Source organism: Diabrotica virgifera, chromosome 3 (genome assembly GCF_917563875.1).
Source record: "Diabrotica virgifera virgifera chromosome 3, PGI_DIABVI_V3a".
NCBI classification, from domain to species: Eukaryota; Metazoa; Arthropoda; class Insecta; order Coleoptera; family Chrysomelidae; genus Diabrotica; species Diabrotica virgifera.
In genome coordinates, this window is record NC_065445.1 from 54,777,839 (window position 1) to 54,797,929 (window position 20,091).

Below are 20,091 nucleotides of genomic sequence, written 5' to 3' on the forward strand. Positions count from 1 at the left end.
ATAAATAATCTAACTACAGCTGTGCCACAGCCGCCATATTGAATAATTTTTGACATGTCATTTGAACATCCAATCAGAACAAAGTTATAATGCGCATGCGCCCGGTCGCTAGGTTTTCCCATATAAAAATTTACCCTCTATCGCCGGTAAAGAAGTATAACTTCAAAAATCTTCATTTTATATTTATAATCAACTTTTACTAAAACCAGCCGTTTGAGTCGACTCGAACTAGGAAAAGTCAACTCCAACTGGATAATCAACTTGAACTGTAACATACATATTATATAGTATAACTACTATAATAGTGAAAACTTTAGAAATAGAAAACAAGAATTAAGTTATTGATGGATTCGACCGTTACTTGATGGAAGTTCATTTTATCTCACAATAAAACACTGAAAAACGTTTGTTTTTCTATACTTCCACAAAATTTATTACAACTATGTTATTACTACAGCTGTTTCGGCAAAGAAATCACTTGAGAAAGGCACTTTGCCGAAACAGCTGTAGTAATAACATAGTTGTAATAAATTTTGTGGAAGTATAGAAAAACAAACGTTTTTCAGTGTTTTATTGTGAGAAGAATTAAGTTATAATCTTACGTTCATTTTCTCGAGAATGGACGATTTTGGAAAAAATTCCGAAACAGGTCAATTTTTATTTTTAAATTACGACTTTTTAGCATATATATCATACTAGTGACGTCACTCATCTGGGCGTGATAACGTCATCGATGATTTTTTTTTAATGAGAATAAGGGTCGTGTCATAGCTCATTTGAAAGGTAATTCAATTCTTTATTCAGTAATATAAACATTATCATAATTATTTATACAGGGTGTCCAAAAAATTTTTTTTAATTAAATTTATTGACATAAAAAGAAGAATCTGTGTAATTTATTTAATTCAAAATACATTTTTCTGCTATCAGAAACAGGAAAAAATGTTTATTTGACAAATAAATATTGTTTTGCTTAAATTCAATATTAAAGCAGACACCCACCTACCTCTTGACAGTTTGAACATTTAATTTAAGCGATGAACATTTCATTTAAGCGAAAAGCAATGATTCTTTTTAAAGTAAATATTTTTTTCTGTTTTCTGAGAGCAGTAAAATGTATTTTGAATTAAATAAATTCACATATTCTTCTTTTTATGTCAATAAATTTAATTTAAAAAAAAAATTTTCGACACCCTGTATAAATAATTATGTTTATGTTTACATTACTGAATAGAGAATTGAATTACATACCTTTTAAATGAGCTATCACACGACCCCTATTCTTATTTAAAAAAATCATCGATGACGCCATCACGCCCAAATGGGTGATGTCACTAGTATGATATATACGCCAAAAAGTCGCAATTTAAAAATAAAAATTGACCTCTTTCGTGATTTTTTTCCAAAATCGTCCATTGTCGAGAAAATGAATTTATTCTAATCTTTACGTGCTCACTTTTGTTTTCTATTTCTAAAGTTTTTATTTATTTACATTGAATATTAATTTGTTGTGTTGTATAATCCACTTCCGCAAAAATTATGTGATATATTTGATTTAAAATGAATTCAAGAATTTTTTGTAATTGGCAACAATGTCAACTTGGATCTCTGACGTAGATAATGACGTGCAACGGTAAATATATTGGACGGACTGTATGTATATGCAAAAAATATGTATTTTGGAATGACTCTATTAAAAGCTGTGTGAGGAATGTATTAGAGTATTAGACAGTATGTATTTTGGAATGACTCTATTAAAAGCTGTGGGAGGAATGTATTAGACTATTAGACAGTGGTAAAAATTGGAATAAATTTGATATGGTATCTAATTGTGAAATCTAATTATGGTGGATATTATCCGTATTGACCTTGGTGAGTGTACACGTCTGTGAACCATACGTGAGTATAGGGAGGATACATTGATCCTGATCGTAAACTCTGGTTTTCAAATACATATTGTTCTATTTTTGTGTTTTTCAAGATGCAACTCAGTTTTCCAAATCCGGTCCACCATAACCTTATTCTTCTGGTAATTTCGGCAGTTTGATTTTCTTTGTTAACTTTCATTATCTGTCCCAGGTAAATGTATTCGCTTACCTTTTCTAAATTTATGTCGTTCAACGTTATTTTTCTAATGTTCAGTGTATTAGTCATGATTTTTTTTTTCAAGTTCATCTTATAGGTGAGCGGCAGCAACCCCTAAAATTACGTTATACCGACCACGAAAATCAACTTTAAGGTGAATGACCAATTTTGGTGATTCTTTATGTTTTCGAGGTCGCTGAATCTTAATATGAAGTCTCTTTTTATCTATAGTTGGTGGAACATGTTCAAAAATCAAATTTTATTCAAAATTGCGAAAAATAAATTTTGATGATTTTTCAATTTTACCTCACTTTATCTTTGGTCTCTGTAAATATTTCCTTTTGAAATTTGTACTGTGTCATCTTTAAGTATTTAGATAACAACGAGCTTTGTCAACAATGTTTAAACAAATTAATAGAGTAGTTGTTAATTTTTAAACATTTTTTTCGTCAGATTTCGTTAGTTTCATGTTCACTTAAAAAAGTTGAGTGACAAACTTTTTAGTTTATAATTTTAACCAACAGCAATAAAATATAATTCATGAGGAAGTTTTCTGGAAAATTTCAAGTCAAAATATGCAGGTGTCGCGAAAAAAGGTCGCCAACAATTGGTCGAGCGAAAAAATGTCGCGCACATTTGAGCGCGTATCAAAAGGTCGCCGGCGAAAAAACAGCGCCGACGAAATAAGGTCGCGTGCAATTGATCGCGCGAAAAAAGATCGCGTCATGTTTTACATTATTAAAACCATTCAATTGGTTTTCAAAAAGGTTCTAAAGAAATTCTATTTGCATACTTTAACTTTATGCATTATGAGCCGATTAGTCTTGGAATTCCATCTAATTACTTTTTAATGTATTTTGGATGTATAAGAAGATGGGAAAAATAACGTATATCTAAATACTTTTTAATGTATTTTGGATGTGTAGGAAGATGGGAAATATAGGAGAATGGGAAATTATTTCATATGGTATTTTCAGGTTATTCAAGTGAATATACTTGAAAATTGAACAATTTTTAACATGAAGAAAGTATTTTTTTTGTTCTACGTGAATAATTTTAATATATGGATCTAAATTCAGAAAGGTACTTTCCTTCACACTTTTTACAGGCTTAGGACTGTCAGCAAAAAACTGGCGTGTTTAAAAGTGTTTGCTCTTCCTAATCGGATATCGTTAAAAATGTACAGTAATAATAGTTCTATTTACAGTATATATTACATACAAACGAATACCAGGTACCAGTTTACCTATTTTTGGTATTTTCAGAGACCGGTAATTAGCATAATTGGTTCTTAGTAGAAAGTCAATAGATTTCCATTTAGAAGTCAATATTGGGTTGACGAAATATTTTTTACCAATAGGTTAAAATGACTAATAAGAAAATATTTAACTGTTTGGGTCATTATTTAACAGCAATCCTTTAGTTCTATTGCATCATCTAAATCTGACCTAAGCCTGGATTAAGTGTGAAGGAAAGTTAAAGTATGCAAATGAAAACATATTTTCTGACGCGATCTTTTTTCGCGCGATCAATTGCACGCGACCTTATTTCGTCGGCGCTGTTTTTTCGCCGGCGACCTTTTGATACGCGCTCAAATGTGCGCGACATTTTTTCGCTCGACCAATTGTTGGCGACCTTTTTTCGTAGATCCAAATATGCAATAGGAAAAAAGTTATGTGACTTTATAGACAAGCGGCACACCCCAAAAAATGCTTATTTCTCGAGATAGTGTCTGATGTGATGACCACGGTGTGGTGAATAGCTAATTTTGGTCATACTATATATTTTTGATGGTGCTGAAAACTAAAATTAGGTTTATTTTGAATTTTACATAGGGAAACATTAGCAAAATCGCAATTTTATCCTAAAAATAAAAAAAATGAAATCACATTTTTTTGCATTTAACTCCCTAGAACTCTGTTCCATTTTAATATTTTTTTCTGAAATTTTTACAGTATATATCTCTTACCTTTCTGAAGATAATGGTACCTGTTTCAATCTGTCTGTCTTATTATAATAAAAGTTATGAATTGTTTAAAGTAAAAGGTGCAGGTTCCTGAATTGCAAAGTTTGATCGCAAAAGTTGAGTGACAAAATTTGAAATTTAGCTTTTTAATCAAGTTTTTGTTAAAATATGGGGTACAAAAAATAAAATATTTTATAGAAAAGAAATGGTGCAACTTTTAATTTTAAGAAAGACGTGATTCCATTTTTTTATATCTAAGGTAAAATTGAGATTTTGACAATGTTGCCCCATCTAAAATTCAAAATAAACCATTTTCGTTTTTAGCACCATGAAAAACATAAAGTAAGATTCACCACACCATGGTCAATATCTCGACAAATAAGCGTTTTTGGGGGGGGGGGGTGCCACTCGTCTATAAAGTCACATAACTTTTTTCTTGAATTATGTTGTTCTAAAGCTATTTCCTTGTGGCATTTTTATGATTAACTATTTAGATGGGAAATAAGCCACAATTAAATTGAAAAAATAATTTTATTAACGTTTCGAAGCCCAAATCGGGTTTCGTTGTCAAAATACAAAATACTACTAAATTAAACAAAAATGTTGTTGCTAAGTAAAAAAATTCTTCTGATAATTTATTTAATCTGACTCATTTATATTGGCAATTCAGACGTATATTATACATTTTAAAGTAGAAGACTTTAAAATGATATCGCCAATATTTCTGAGTTGCGTTCCTGGGGCGACTTTACTAAAAGATAGTTAATTCGATTACATGAAATCAATCCCAACTCAAGAATATCCGTCACAAAAAAATTATAGCATGTGATCTGTCTTTAAAAAGACAACCAAATGTAACGATGACCAGGAAAAAACCTCGTGATACTATCCCGACATCGTAAGTATTTGGTCTTACATTTAATTTACTTTCAAAAACTAATACCAAATTCTGACTTTAATATGTTTAAATTATAAATAATATTAATAATACATAGGTATACAATAAGTAATACTAAAATATAAAATTTGTTCTCGATATGTTATTGACTTACTAATCGTGGTATTTTCTTTCTATTGACTTCCTCTTTCAGTATGGGTAACCACATCCTACTGCATTCTACCGAGGAATTTGCGACACAATTGGTTTCATTCAGGTAAATTCATTAAAGGTAAATTTAATTATGTAATTGTATTTTGCTTGCAGTACTGCATTTTAATAACTGATTTTATTTACTATATACAATTGTTTACGTTTTAATAACATAACCTGAATCTTATTTTTTCTTCTTATTATTATTTTGGACTATGGCCTTGACAATTATCCAGTAACCAGGACTAACATAATTGGCCAATATAATTAAAAGTGCGAATAAAGTTGCAGAGCGTAGAAATAGGTGTCGTTTTGCCGAACTTGCACGGTCCCAATACGAGCGCCCTAATATACGAATGTTTTGAGATACGAGCCGCCGAGCTAGCGATGTTTTGCTTTGAGATGAGAGATGAGAGCAAAAGTTGAGATACGAGGAACCGGTTTTTATTAAAATTCATGCGTCTTTTTGAGTATAAATTTGTAATTTTGTATTATAAAATAATAAAAGGTAGTTTTACTGGTAATAGATCTTTACGGCCCCGCCATAAAGATCATTTTACGGGTCTGTACGTGACTATTACTTGGACCGACAAATTAAATAGACATTGTAAATTAAATCCGACAAAAATTCGTATTCCACGTTCCTATCCCAACCATATTGCACTCTCGATCTTTGTGTAATACACTGTGTAAATTTTTAGTATAGACATAGACTAGACCTCAGTCTGTCGGCTTTGCTTGTTTTCGAAGTATTTTTGATAAAGTTGTTTCACATTTAGTTTTATAACCATGGGCTCGAAGAAGAAGATGATGTCGATTGAATTAAAACGTGAAATCATTAAAAAACATGAGCAAGGTGTACGAGTAACTGACTTAGCGAGGATGTACGGGCGTAGCACATCAATTATATGTACTGTGCTTAAACAGAAGGAGGTGATAAAGGGTATAATGCCAGCTAAGGGCGTTACAATAATTTCCAAGCTGCGGACCTCTCTCCATGAAAAGATGGAGAAACTACTGATGGTGTGGGTGGCAGAGAAGCAGCTTCAAGGAGGAACCTTGAATCATATGTGAGAAGGCACGGGCAATTTATGAAGATTTCCTGAAACAGATCCCACACACTTCCACAAGTGATGAATCGGAAAACTCGTTTAAAGCCAGCCGAGGCTGGTTTGACAACTTTAGGAAAAGGACTGGCATTCACTCCGTAGTCAGGCATAGTGAGGCAGCAAGTTCGAATGTAGCAGCTGAGGTTTACATCAAAACGTTTTCCGAATATAGATATGATAGAAGCCAAAGGATACATCCCCCAGTAAGTCTTCAACTGTGACGAGACCGGGCTTTTCTGGAAAAAGATGCCGAATAGGACTTACATAACGGCAGAGGAGAAGACGATGCCATTTCACAAACCCATGAAAATGTATGTATTTTTTGTTATTTATAAATAAATGTTTCTCCCTATAAAAACATTTTTCTTATTTAAAAACACTTAACAATAACAACTAAGGTGGTTTTTTGGGACTGGAACGGATTTATGACATTTTAGTTAATTTCAATGGGGAAAATTGCTTTGAAATGAGAGCAAGGTTACAGAATGAATTACCGTCGTATGTCGAGGTATTAATAAAAATATCACAAATATTAAATCGTTTCTCTAATTGCCCGTTGGTTAACCATCACTGTATAATTTTCATTTTTCAATTCATTCGTCCATGGCATTTAGAAATAAACGATTCCATTTTTATGTTCTTTTAAACTCATAACAGATATATGAAGTAACACCATTTATTTTCATTCTAGTGTAAAGGATGGATTTGTTGAACCGGATCCCCTAGCATTGCCAGAAACAGATCCACTGATCGCAGACAATGAACCCGAAGCACTTACACCTGCCCAGGAGATGATGATAGATCAACTTCTGTCTGAATCTAACAATCTTGAAAATGTTACTTCAAAAGAAATGACTAAAGACGACGTGTTCAACAGTGCTACTGATGAGCACCATGTCGAAACCGTTGAGAGTCCAACAACTAGAGAGAGCTTCACTTTCAAATGCATATTTTGTGACAGGGTACTTAGTGCAGCAGATAATCCGAAGTTGTTGGAATGTCTACATAACTGCTGTGCTAGTTGTATAGACAGTCGATTGTATGAACATGCCAATGATGGCATGTCAGGTAAGAGATTTTTAAGATTTTTAAATAAGTTAATTAGGCTAGCGGCAGGCACCCCCAAAATGACCAGGCACTGACCACGGAGAGGTGAATGGCCAATTTTAGACATACTCTATGTTTTTAACGGCGCTGAAAACGAAAATGAGATTTATTTTGAATTACATGTGGGGTAACATTGTCAAAATCGCAATTTTACCCTAAAAATAAATAAAAATAAAATCAAGTTTTTTTGCGTTTACCACGCTACAACTTAGAACTCTGTTCCATTTTAATATTTTTTTCTGAAATTTTTACAGTATATACCTAGCTCTAACATTTCTGAAGACAACGGTACCTGTTTCAAGCTTTTATTCTTATCCTGATAAAAGTTATGAATTTTTCAAAGGAAAAGGTGCAGATTTGTGCATTGCAAAGTTTAATCGCAAAAGTTGAGTGGCAAAATTTAAAATTTATCTTATTATTCACATTTATGTTAAAACATAGAGTACAAATAAGTTTTTTGGAAAGTTTTAGTTACACATGTTTAATAGAAAAAAAAATGGCGCAACTTTTAATATAGACGTTATACATCCCCAAAATAACGCTTATTTTTCGAGACACTGACCATGGGCGGTGAATGGCTAATTGTGGTCTTATTTTATGTTTTCGATGGTGCTGACAATGAAAAAGAGGTCTATTTTGAATTTTATGTGAGGGAACATGGTCAAAATCGCAATTTTAACCTAAAAATGAAAAAAAAAGTGAAGTCACGAATTTTTACGTTTAACTCGCTACAACTCTGTTCCATCTTAATCTTTTTTTCTAAAATTTCTACAGCATATATTTCTCACCTTTGTGAAGACTATGAAAGCAACTGTAGTCTTTCAGTCTTTTCTTCATAAAAGTTACGAATTTTTAAAAATCAAAGGTGCAGATTCGTTAATTGCAATGTTGAATCGCAAAAATTTAGTGAAAAAATTTAAAATTTATCTATTTGATTACGTTTATGTTAAACCATAGAGTTCAGAGAAGTTTTATGGGGAGCTTTAGGTCTAGATGTGTTATAGAAAAGATATGGTGCAACTTTTAATTTTAAGAAAAACATGGTTTAATTTTTTTTATTTTTAGGGCAAAATTGTGAATTTGTCAATGTTCTCCCACCTAAAATTCAAAATAAACTTGATTTTCGTTTTCAGCACCATCAAAAACATAAAGTAAGACCAAAATTAGCCATTCACCACCAATGATCAGTATCTCGAAAAATTAGCGATATTTTGGGGATTTGTAATGTAGATGTTAAAAGTTTTTTTTTTTTTTTATTATCTCCCTTTATTGACAATCAGATATAAAACAAACATCTATAAGTCAATTTGTTGGTCTTACATTAAATTAAATTATTGTAAATGTGGTGACGTGGAGAGGTAAACATCCAGCGATGTTTCCTCAGTTACCTCTTAGGTCGGAGGGCCAGCTTCTTCTTAGTCTTCTATTGTGGACAGGTTGCAGTAGTGGATGAAGTAGTGGATTAGGATGGTCTTCTAGTTTGTTGTGGTGTTTTCTGTTGTTTTCTCGGATGACTTCGGTTACATATGGAATTTTTAGATCTGTGTGTAGAGTTTGGTTTGATACATACCATGGTGCATTAACTATTGCTCGAAGTATCTTGGATTGCGCTCTCTGGATAATCACAGTATTGGATTTGCTAGCACAGCCCCACAGTTCAATGCCATAAGTCCAGATTGGCTTTATCACTGCTTTATATATTAGCAATTTGTTTTCTATTGAAAGATGGGAATTTCTTCCAATGGGCCAGTAAAGTTCTTTGGTTTTTAGGTCAAGTTGCATTCTTTTCTTTGTTATATGGTGTTTCCAGTTGAGTTTATTGTCAAAGTGTAGCCCTAGATATTTGACTTGATTACTTTGTGGTATTTTTATTTGATTGATGGTTACTGGTGGGCAGGTTCCAGTCCGGAGAGTGAATGTTATATGGGATGATTTTGTTTCGTTTACCTTAAACTTCCACTTCTTCAGCCATATTTCAAGTGAGTTTAGATGCTCTTGGAGATTTTGTGTTGCTGCAATAGGATCGTCATGCTTGGCAAAAATAGCAGTGTCGTCTGCAAATGTCCCGATGGTTGTTTTATCATTTGTAGGCAAGTCATATGTATATAGTATGTACAATAATGGTCCTAGTATGCTCCCTTGAGGTACGCCAGAGTGAATAGGCTTGTATTCCGAGACTTCTTCATTAACTTTTACTTTAAACTGCCGTTCGTGTAGGTAGGCTCTCAGTAGGTTGTAGTAACTTGCTGGAAGAATTCTTTTTATTTTGCATAACAAGCCTGGATGCCAGACTTTGTCAAAAGCCTGACTGATGTCTATAAAGGCTGCTGTGCAGTACTGCTGATTTTCAAGTGACTGGTTAATGGCGTTGACTATGCGATGGCATTGTTGTACCGTTGAATGGCTTTGTCGAAATCCGAACTGATGATCTGGGATCCAATTTTGTGGATTTATTTCTGCATTTATTCTGTTTAGGATAAGTCTTTCAAGCAACTTGGAGATTGTTGGTAATAAGCTGATAGGCCTATATGATGAGACATCTAGAGGGTTTTTGCCAGGCTTTGGTATCATAATTATTTGTCCAATTTTGAGTGCTTTGGGCCAGTAGTCACATCTAAGTATTGCATTGAATATGTGCAGTAGTTTAACTATGCCCTTTTTGGGTATTTCTTTTAACATTTTTGCGGTTATCAGATCTTCGCCTGGTGCCTTCTTTGGGTTTAGGGTGGCAATTACGTCTCTAATTTCTTTTGGAGTAAATAGTTTTATTCGGTCCTGTATCTGTAGTGGTTCTTCTAATATTTGGTTCGCTTCTGGTACTTGGTCGTCATTTAGTGGAGTAAAAACTTCTGCTAAATACTCGGCAAATAGGTCAGCCTTTTCTTTATCACTTTTTGCCCATGGTCCTGGTGGTGTTGAATTTTTACGTATTGGAGGTAATGCTGTTATTGGCTTTCTCTTACTTTTTATGGGCTTCCATATAGAGTTGTCTTGTCTTGAAAGATTGGTGATATAATTCGTAAATGACTCATTTTTGACTTCTTGCAGCTTTGATTTTAATTTGTTGCTGATGCGATTGTATCTTGTTCTGCTGTCTGGTGTGTGTGTTCGTTGCCATGCAGATCTGGCCTTTCTTTTTTCAGCTACCAGTTTTTTTATTTCTAAAGGTATATTACTTATGTTTCTGTTGGGACTACTTTGTGGGGTAGCTGATTTAGCTGCATACTGTAGTATGTTTATAAATTTGTTATAGTCCTCTTCTATTTCTTCCGGTTTTTTCAGCCTCGTTGTTATTTCGATAGTATCGTGAATTATTTGTCGGTAAGTGTCCCAGTTTGTTTTATTGTTGTGCAGGTGGAGTTTTGGTTTTTTAGTGATAACTGTTGTACTTACCGTTGCTATTATTGGGCTATGGTCAGTAGTTAGGTCATAGCTTGGTGTTATATCTGTATAAGTTATACCGATACCGTTTGTTATGAAGAAGTCCAATAAATCTGGTTTTTTGTTGGGATCGGTCGGCCAGTATGTTGGTGTTCCCGTTGAGATAAATGAGTAATTCTTATTTTGTATAACATGTGCCAGTTCTCTGCCTTTTGTTGTTATAAGTCGTGACCCCCACAAGGTATGCTTGCTGTTGTAATCTCCCCCAGCAATGAATTTTGGTCCTAAAGTTTGGAAAAATTCTTCATAGTGTTCTCGTTTTAGATTATGGCGAGGAGGGCAGTACACAGCTGTTACGTTGACATTATATGGAAGTGCTTCAACGCTTACTGTCGTTGCTTGTATGTGTTCTTCTTTGTACTTCAGTAGTTCATGATGTTTAATATTTTCTTTGATGAGTATTGCTGTACCTCCGTGGGCTGTGCCGTCAGGATGCTCAGTATGATATAGTTTATATTTAGGTATGTTAAAATAAGTTCTGTTTGTGAAGTGTGTTTCACTAATTAAAAATATGTCAATTTTATTTATGTCTAGAAATATTTTCACTTCTTCTGTATGGCTTGGAAGGCCGTTGGCATTCCATTGGGCTATTCGAAGAAACTTAGCCATTTATTTCATTTTGTTCATAAGCATGGTAAGCATGTTGAGGACCATGCTATTTTGTTGGATTAGTTGGTTGAATAGATTCTTGAATTCTTCCAAAAACTTGTTTAACACAGTGGTTGTATCTTCTGTTTGGTTGCGTTTAGTTACTTCAGCATAGCTCATGCCCTGGGGCAGTGGATTGGATAGTTGTTGTGTGTTTCTTGTGTATATATCATTTGTGTAGATTGCTGATGGGTTTTGATGCTCTCCATTGTTTTTATTGCTTCCTTTGGTAAGTTTCTTATAGTGATCACATCCCTTGTAATTGGCTGGGTGGCCTCCATTGCATAACGCACATATGGCTGGCGTCTCCTTTGACTTTTTGCACGTGGTGGTATTGTGTGAGCCTCCGCATTTTACACAGACGTATGGTTTATTACAATATGATTTGGAATGTCCATATTGTTGGCATCTCATGCACTGTATTATACTGTTTTTTTGAGTTCGTGGAGGTTCTATGTGTACTACTCTGTTCTGTAGGCCTGTTATATTATAGACATCTTTGTTGTTTTGCGCGGGTTCTAAATCTACGAAGAAGAGATTAAGTGGTTCTTTGGTTTTTTGTTGTTTTACATTAACTATGTTTCTCACTTTGTGCCCTAACTGAGATAGCTCACTTTTTATGTCATCAGTATTGGTTGAGTGATGTAAGTATCTGATCACGATTCTGTAGGCACGTTCTTCTTTTAGTTGGTACGTGTGATGGTATATATTTTTTTCCTTGAACTCCTTAACCAATTTTCGGTATATTTCTGGTGTTTCACAATTTATTTTGACAACGTTGTTTATTAAACTTTTTGTCTGGTATTCTTCTTTTTTGGCTATTTCCTCTAATTGCTTTGTCATCTCTTTGAAATCCTGTACCCCGTGTACAAATATTGGTGGAGGTTTTGGTATTTTGTTGGTTTCGACGTTTCCAATATTTTCTTCTGTTTCTTTCGACAGCGGTTGGAATCGGTTACCTGTTTCAATTTCGCTTGGATTTGGTTTGTTGTTATGTATTTTCTTTCTTTTATTGCTTCCCATGACTTGCCAAGCGTTTTTACTGTTTGTCTGATTTTCTTCTTCATCTTCACTGGTTGATGTCATATAGTGAGTTTCTCTGTCTTCGATATTTGCACTATTTTTACTTGATGTCGGCATTTGCTGCTGAACTGGTTGAGAGCTGAACTGGTTGGTATTTACTGTCTGTATAGGAGTTGTATGATACTGTTGTTGCATAGTTGGCATATTCATGTTCATTGCATTTTCTGGTTGCTTCATCATTGTTGGCTGCCACTGTAGTTGGTTATTGGTTGCTTGTGGTATTTGTAAATTTATTGGATCACTCTGTATGTTTTGTTGTTGATAAACTGGTTGTCCATTTCTGAACCCAATAAGATTCCCCGAAGGGAACATATTGTTTTGTTTTTCTCACTTATTGCTAATGGGTTTTTTTTTATTGTTGTTGATAAGATAATTAGAATTCTTAATCACCGGTTTTTCGGAGCGCTTTAACGATGTTTACACCTCGATGGCCCAGCGACGACTTCATGTTAAAAGTTGCACCATTTGTTTTCTATAAAACATTTTGATCCAAAACTTTCCAGAAAACTTCTTTGTACTCATGTTTTATTTTTTAATCTGATTTAAAATCTATATTTCAAATTTTGTCAGTCAAATTTTGCAATTGACGAATCTGCACCTTGTACTTTAAAAGATTCATAACTTTTAGTAGGATAAGACTAAAAGCTTAAAGCAGAAACCATTGTCTTCAAAAAAGTGAGCGATATATATATAGTTTAGAAACTGTAGAAAAAATTTTTAAAACGGACCAGAGTTGTAGCGAGCTAAACGCAAAAAAAAACGTGATTTTTTTTTATTTTTAGGGTACAATTGCAATTTTGACAATATTCCCCCACCTAAAATTTAAATAAATTTCATTTTCGTTTTCATCACGGTCAAAAACATAATATAAGACCAAAATTAACCATTAACCATCACCACCCATGGCCAGTATCTCGAAAAATAAGCGTTATATTGGGAATTTCTAATGTCGACATTAAAAGTTGCACTATTTTTGTTCTATAAAACATTTTGATCTAAAACTTAGCACAAAACTTCATTGTACTCTCTATTTTAACATAAACGTGAGTAAGAAGCTAAATTTTAAACTTCGTCACACAATTTTTGCGATTAAACTTTGCAATGCACAAATCCGCACCTTTTCCTTTGAAAAATTCATAACCTTTATCAGGATAAGGATAAAAGCTTGAAACAGGTACTGTTGTCTTCAAAAATGTTAGAGCTATAAACTGTAAAAATTTCAGAAAAAAATATTAAAATGGAACAGAGTTGTAGCGAGGTAAACGCAAAAAAACGTGATTTTATTTTTTTTTTTTATTTTTTGGGTAAAATTGCGATTTTGACAATGTTCCCCCACATGAAATTCAAAATAAACCTCCTTTTCGTTTTCAGCACAATCAAAAACATACAGTATGACTAAAATTGGCCATTCACCTCTCCGTGGTCAGTATCTCGAGAAATGAGCGTTTTTTTTTGTGTTCCGCTCGTCTAAATGTCCGACTGGTATATTATTTGACAAGACATGACTTCAAAGTCGGTTAAATGTGATATACAGTCGGAAAAATGAAAGATTACCCATGAACGATCACATCAATCACTTATTTTGTATTTGCTGTCTTTTTCTATAACAAACGTTTGTTATTTATAGAAAAAGACAGTATTTGCTGTCTTTTTCTATAACAAACGTTTGTTATTTATAGAAAAATACAGCAAATACAAAATAAGTGATTGATGTGATCGTTCATGGGTAATATTTCATTTTTCCTACTGTATTTCCCTAGTACTTACCTAGTAGTACGTAGTACAATCATTTAAGCTTAAAATGGATCCAAACCTCGCAATTCTAATTGCCTTATCGAGTTTCTTGAAAATTTGGAATTAAGTTAATTTTACCCTCCTCTTTAAACCTGACTTGGTCACAAAGTATGCTTTTTATTTTTAAGGGGTGAAAACTACCCCTTACTCCAATAAATTTAAAACTAATGAATTAAAGCGCAGCGGTAATGGGCCATAATTATGTTAAATGTTGATTGCTTTGAATCATGACTTTAATATTTTGATATTTTACAGCTCACCAGCCCTTAAAAACAACCCCTCATACAAAGATTTTTTTTTATTTTGGATCGTAATAGGAGAATTTCTTTCCTTCAAGTACAAGAAATCTGACACTTAATTTTTTTAATAATGCAACCATCAAAAACCACCCCTAAGAATGAAACTTAGGAAAAAATTGAAAAAAATAAATGGAAGCAGTTGTAGACATTAATATGTTTATAGGGGAGTGCAATTAGAACGAAAACATGCATTGTTTCGGAAAAATTCAGACAAGCCTATATTTTTCTAAAACTTTTTTTGTTAGTTTATATACAGAACTTTTTTATTATCAATTTTAAGAAAAAAAGCTATTCTTCATAAAATGCTCTGGATAGTCAAAAATCTAAAACTCAACCCTCAGATATCAAATTTTATCAATATTATACGAGTTATGTCAAAAATGTGAATTCCGTTAAAGAGTAAAGTACATTTATATTCCAGAATATCAAAAAATGGTATTAGGAAAAGTTGTTTGAAATTAAAAACTATGTTTTAATATACAATTACATCATCCAATCGAAAAAAAAATTCAAGTTTTTCTCAAATTACGGATACCTACCCATTATCATTTTATTATAATTAGGTATGATAACTATATGATTATCAATTTTACGAAAAAAAGTTATTCCTTATAAAATGCTCTACCTGGTCTAAAATCTAAGATGTAACCATCAGATATCAAACTTTTTTAATTTTATACGAGGTATGTAAAAAATGTGAATTTTTCTTAAAAGAAACAGTTCGTGAAGTATGGTTTTTGCGAACGCACGCGATGTTTAGAGCACGAGCTACAACGGAGCGAGTAAGTTCGCAAAAAGTACTTCACGCACAGTTTCATACAATATTTTATATACGATAAACAAATAAAAAAACTCTAACTCTTCGTCACTGGAATTCATTTTTTCTATTCTACAATTTTTAGAACTTTGACATTGAAAAATTCTAAAGCATTTATCTCGAAAACTATGCATTTTACGAAAAAAACTTGTAAGAACATTTTTTGCTCAGAATGACCCAAAAAATACAAAGTTTTGTTTTGCGAAAAATCACTTTTGATCTGCCGTTAACATAGGACATAGGGGGAGGGGAGGGGGTAACAAGGCACCATCGCACCTTCGGCCAAGATTCAGTTTTCATTGTTCAAGGTCTCGGGTAAAAGAATCCAAACATAGTTGCCGGTCCTCAGGTTTTGCATACTCGTATCAGGTCTAGGGGTCTAAAATTATTTTTGATATTTTTTTAGGATGTACTTGAAGGAAAATAAAGCAGATAATGATTTCAAAATTGAACCAGGAGTCAAAACGGTTAAAGAAAATACCGAATAAATGATTTTTCATTATTACGCCAGTCAATGGGAGCAAGAATAAGATATTACCTCCGAATTCTATCCTACTGCATGGATTTTAATGAAAATTCCACACCTGTAATTTTGAACCAATCAAAATACGTTATTTTGACAGATCACCATGGCAACGGAGGTATTTTATCGGAAATTTTTTGCTCGTGGGGTACCCAACAGCGAATTATAGTGGAAATTTTTTGACGTTTACAATAACAGAACATTTTTGACAGACTGGTTTTTATTTGTTTACATAATTTAGTTTTGATTCATTTTCTATCACTTGTAGTTACTCAAAACTTATGTAAAATTGAAGAATATCCTATTTTCTATCTTGAAATGGTATTCCCATGCAACTACAATGAGTAGAAATTACGAATTTGAAAGCCTAAATAATTGCTGACAAAGCTATGGCGCGCTATTAATCTGTTCATGCGGCTTTGGATTTTCAAATGCAAATTTGGTGTGGAATTTTCTTACCGAAAACCACGCGAAGTCAAATTAATATCCGGAAATTTTTTTTTGATCATGAATATTTTTAGAAAATTTCCCTCGTCTGCGACTCGGAAAATTTTCAAAATATTCATGATCTCAAAAAAATTTCCGGAAATAATTTGACCTCTAGTGGTATTACTAGTGAAAATTCCACACCTGTAATTTTGAACCAATCAAAATACGTTATTTTGACAGATCACCATGGCAACGGAGGTATTTTATCGGAAATTTTTTGCTCATGGGGTACCCAACAGCGAATTATAGTGGAAATTTTTTGACGTTTACAATAACAGAACATTTTTGACAGACTGGTTTTTATTTGTTTACATAATTTAGTTTTGATTCATTTTCTATCACTTGTAGTTACTCAAAACTTATGTAAAATTGAAGAATATCCTATTTTCTATCTTGAAATGGTATTCCCATGCAACTACAATGAGTAGAAATTACGAATTTGAAAGCCTAAATAATTGCTGACAAAGCTATGGCGCGTTATTAATCTGTTCATGCAGCTTTGGATTTTCAAATGCAAATTTGGTGTGGAATTTTCTTACCGAATACCACGCGAAGTCAAATTAATATCCGGAAATTTTTTTTTGATCATGAATATTTTTAGAAAATTTCCCTCGTCTGCGACTCGGGAAATTTTCAAAATATTCATGATCTCAAAAAAATTTCCGGAAATAATTTGACCTCTAGTGGTATTACTAGTGAAAATTTGGACCTAGCCTCTACTTATCTCCTAATTCAAAGTCTACCCTATGCCGATGTGTGCTTTTATCTTGGGGGTGGTTACCACCCCTTCTTAGGGGTGGAAAATTTGTTGGTTAAAATTACCACGGAATTCGATAGAGAACCTAATTCTAAGCAAAAACTGTTCTTTAATTTTTTTTGAAAACCATACTTTTTGAGATATTCATGGTTGAAAATTGGCCATTTTCATTGAAACAATACCTTTTCGAACGGTTTTTTGCGAATACCTTAAAAAAAACTATGCATCTAACTAAAAAAACTATATTAAACATTTTTGCAGGCTATAAAAAAGCAAAGAGACACTTGCCTTCATAAATCTTCTAGTTATAATACAAAAAGAGATATGATAGGTGAAAGTAGTTTGTTTTTTGGTACATTCTCAAATTGGTGTATTCAACTTAAAATAACCGAGAAACGGTCGAGTTTACGTATATAATGCTACTAATACCTTTTGTAGTGCTTGAAAAGACCTTTAACCCTGGAAGCTCACACTTGGGTGTGAGATACCCATCGCCACACTTAACTGCATGTAGCTTGCGCAGCTGCATTTCAATGGTAATGCTGCTTTATGTAAATTCAGTCTCTAGTCTGCCAAGGACGGGTGTGTAGTTACGGTCTCATTTGAGCAATATTTCCAATCACGAGAATTTATTGAATACAGGCTAGGGTATGTAGCACCCATGTGTGAGGTTTGCGATCAAGTGTGCGTTCAAGTTAGTGACCTAACAACACAACATCCCACAAATTTAGTAAAGAAAACTAGGTGTTATTTCTGCAAAGGCAAAGATGGAAAAGCTAAGCGTGCATGCTCGGCTTGCTATAAAGCATAATGCATGGAGCATAGAGCCACACTGTCTTATGATTGTAGTTACTAAAATGAGTGAAACTGAAATACCTGGCTAAGAATGAATATGAGTTCTATAATCAAAAGGTGTTATATTTTAGTTAGAAAGACCATTTTGTTGTTAAATTAAATTAAAATATTTTGAATTATGTTTCCGGTTTTTTAGAAAATGTTTTTTAATTATTTTTAGGTATTTTTAATATTTTGTTCTTTTGTGTTACTACAATTAAGAGAGAGAAAATAAAATTATTGATTTAATTATTCCTATGTATTCAATAGTGATTAGAGAGTCTCTGGAAATCATAAAATATTTACTTTTTTTTATTTCTTCACAAAAAATCATTGGGTATCTGACACCCATGTGTGAGGTTTATGTAAAAAAAATAGGTGTGATCTTCCAGGGTTAAAATGATCTAAATTAAAGGTCCATTATATTAAAACTAAGCGAGATATGCTGCAAACAAAATTGATAACTAATGTATTTTAAGAAAAAATGAGAAGTAATTTTTACCCCCATCCACCAAAATGTAAATGCATCGTTTTCCTTCCACAATACCTTTTAATATAGTGTTATTTCTATGTTCAAAAAGTTGGACAGTTTAAAATGAATGGCTTTTGAAAAAAAAGATCAAATTGTAGAGAGCATTTTTAAATTTTCTTAAAAATCTTCCTTTTTCTCCATGTAACTTGAAAATGATAAGAGATACAGTAATGAAAAATAAAAAGGAAATTTTTATCTGAAAAAGCCCTACATTTTTGTGTGGTATCTTTTTTTCGTATCTCTTATCTTTTTCGAGTTACATGGAGGAAAAGGAAGATTTTTAAGAAAATTTAAAAATGCGCTCTGTAATTTGATCTTATTTTTTTCAAAAACTATTCATTTTAATCCAGTCCAACTTTTGGAACATAGAAATAACACTATAATAAAAAGTATTGCAGAAGGAAAACGATGTATTTAAATTCCGATGGATGAGGGGTTAAATATACTTTACATTTCTTCTTAAAATACATTAGTCATCAACTTTTTTGCAGAATACCTCGCTTAGTTTGAATGTAATCGACATAGCAGAGTATGGGGGACTTGGGCCAGACGGTCCATGACGTCATCAGCCCACGCACCGCACACCGCAAACCACTAACCTAACCTAACCGCAATCCACACTCACGCTTCTTCTTCTTCTTCGTCGTCTGTCAATTCTTCTTCTTTCGTCTGTCAGTTCTTCTTCTTCTTTTCGTCGAGCCACGTGTCGGCTGTCAGCGTCCAATATGTCAATTCTTCTTCTTTTCGGCTGTCACTCTGTCCACTTTCTTCGTGTCTATTAATCGTGAGGGGAAAAGGGGATAACGATAGCACAAAAAACAAAACGTAAAGACGTTGCCACAACGGCATTACAATATATCTTCGTTGTTATTGGTCCGATTACTACATGTAAGACATTAAACGAAAGGGGATACGATAGCACAAAAAACAAAACGTAAAGACGTTGCCACAACGGCATTACAGTATATCTCGTTGTTATTGGTTCGATTACTACACAATGTGAAATGCTATTCGCGGTGTGCAAGTACTTGGAAAGGGAAACGAGAAACGACCGTGCGCGAGTCGCGGAGAAATATTGCAACTATCTTAAATAATTCATATTGTCAATTGAAATTGTCAAATTTACGTATATTTCATACCTTCTGTCATTGACTCAGAAAAATTATATATTGCTCCACAATATTGATATGATATGCAATTATTATATAAAGGTAAATTTAATTAATTGTATTTTGCTTGCAGTACTGCATTTTAATAACGGATTTTATTTACTACATACAATTGTTTACGTTTGCTAAACATAACCTGCATCTTATTTTTTTCTTCTTATTATTTTTTTGGACTATGGTCTTGACAATTATCCAGCAACCAGGACTAATATAATTGGCCAATATAATTAAAAGTGCGAATAAAAGTACAGAGCGTAGAAATAGAGGTCGCTTTGCCGAACTTGCACGGTCCCAATACGATCATCATCATGACAATGGCCATTCTGAACGTTTATAAAAATGTGAAAT

General features: G+C 33.1%; 1 protein-coding gene across 4 annotated transcripts in view; it reads left to right on the plus strand.

The window, feature by feature from the left end:
• Positions 1-20,091, plus strand: part of LOC114326572 (E3 ubiquitin-protein ligase TRIM33) — a 184,986-nt gene that overhangs the window by 72,743 nt on the left and 92,152 nt on the right. For all 4 annotated transcript variants that reach the window (XM_028274968.2, XM_028274969.2, XM_028274970.2 and 1 more), the window contains exon 2: positions 6,942-7,318. In XM_028274968.2, the coding sequence (XP_028130769.2) occupies positions 6,942-7,318 (377 nt within the window). The remainder of the gene's footprint in view (positions 1-6,941; positions 7,319-20,091) is intronic.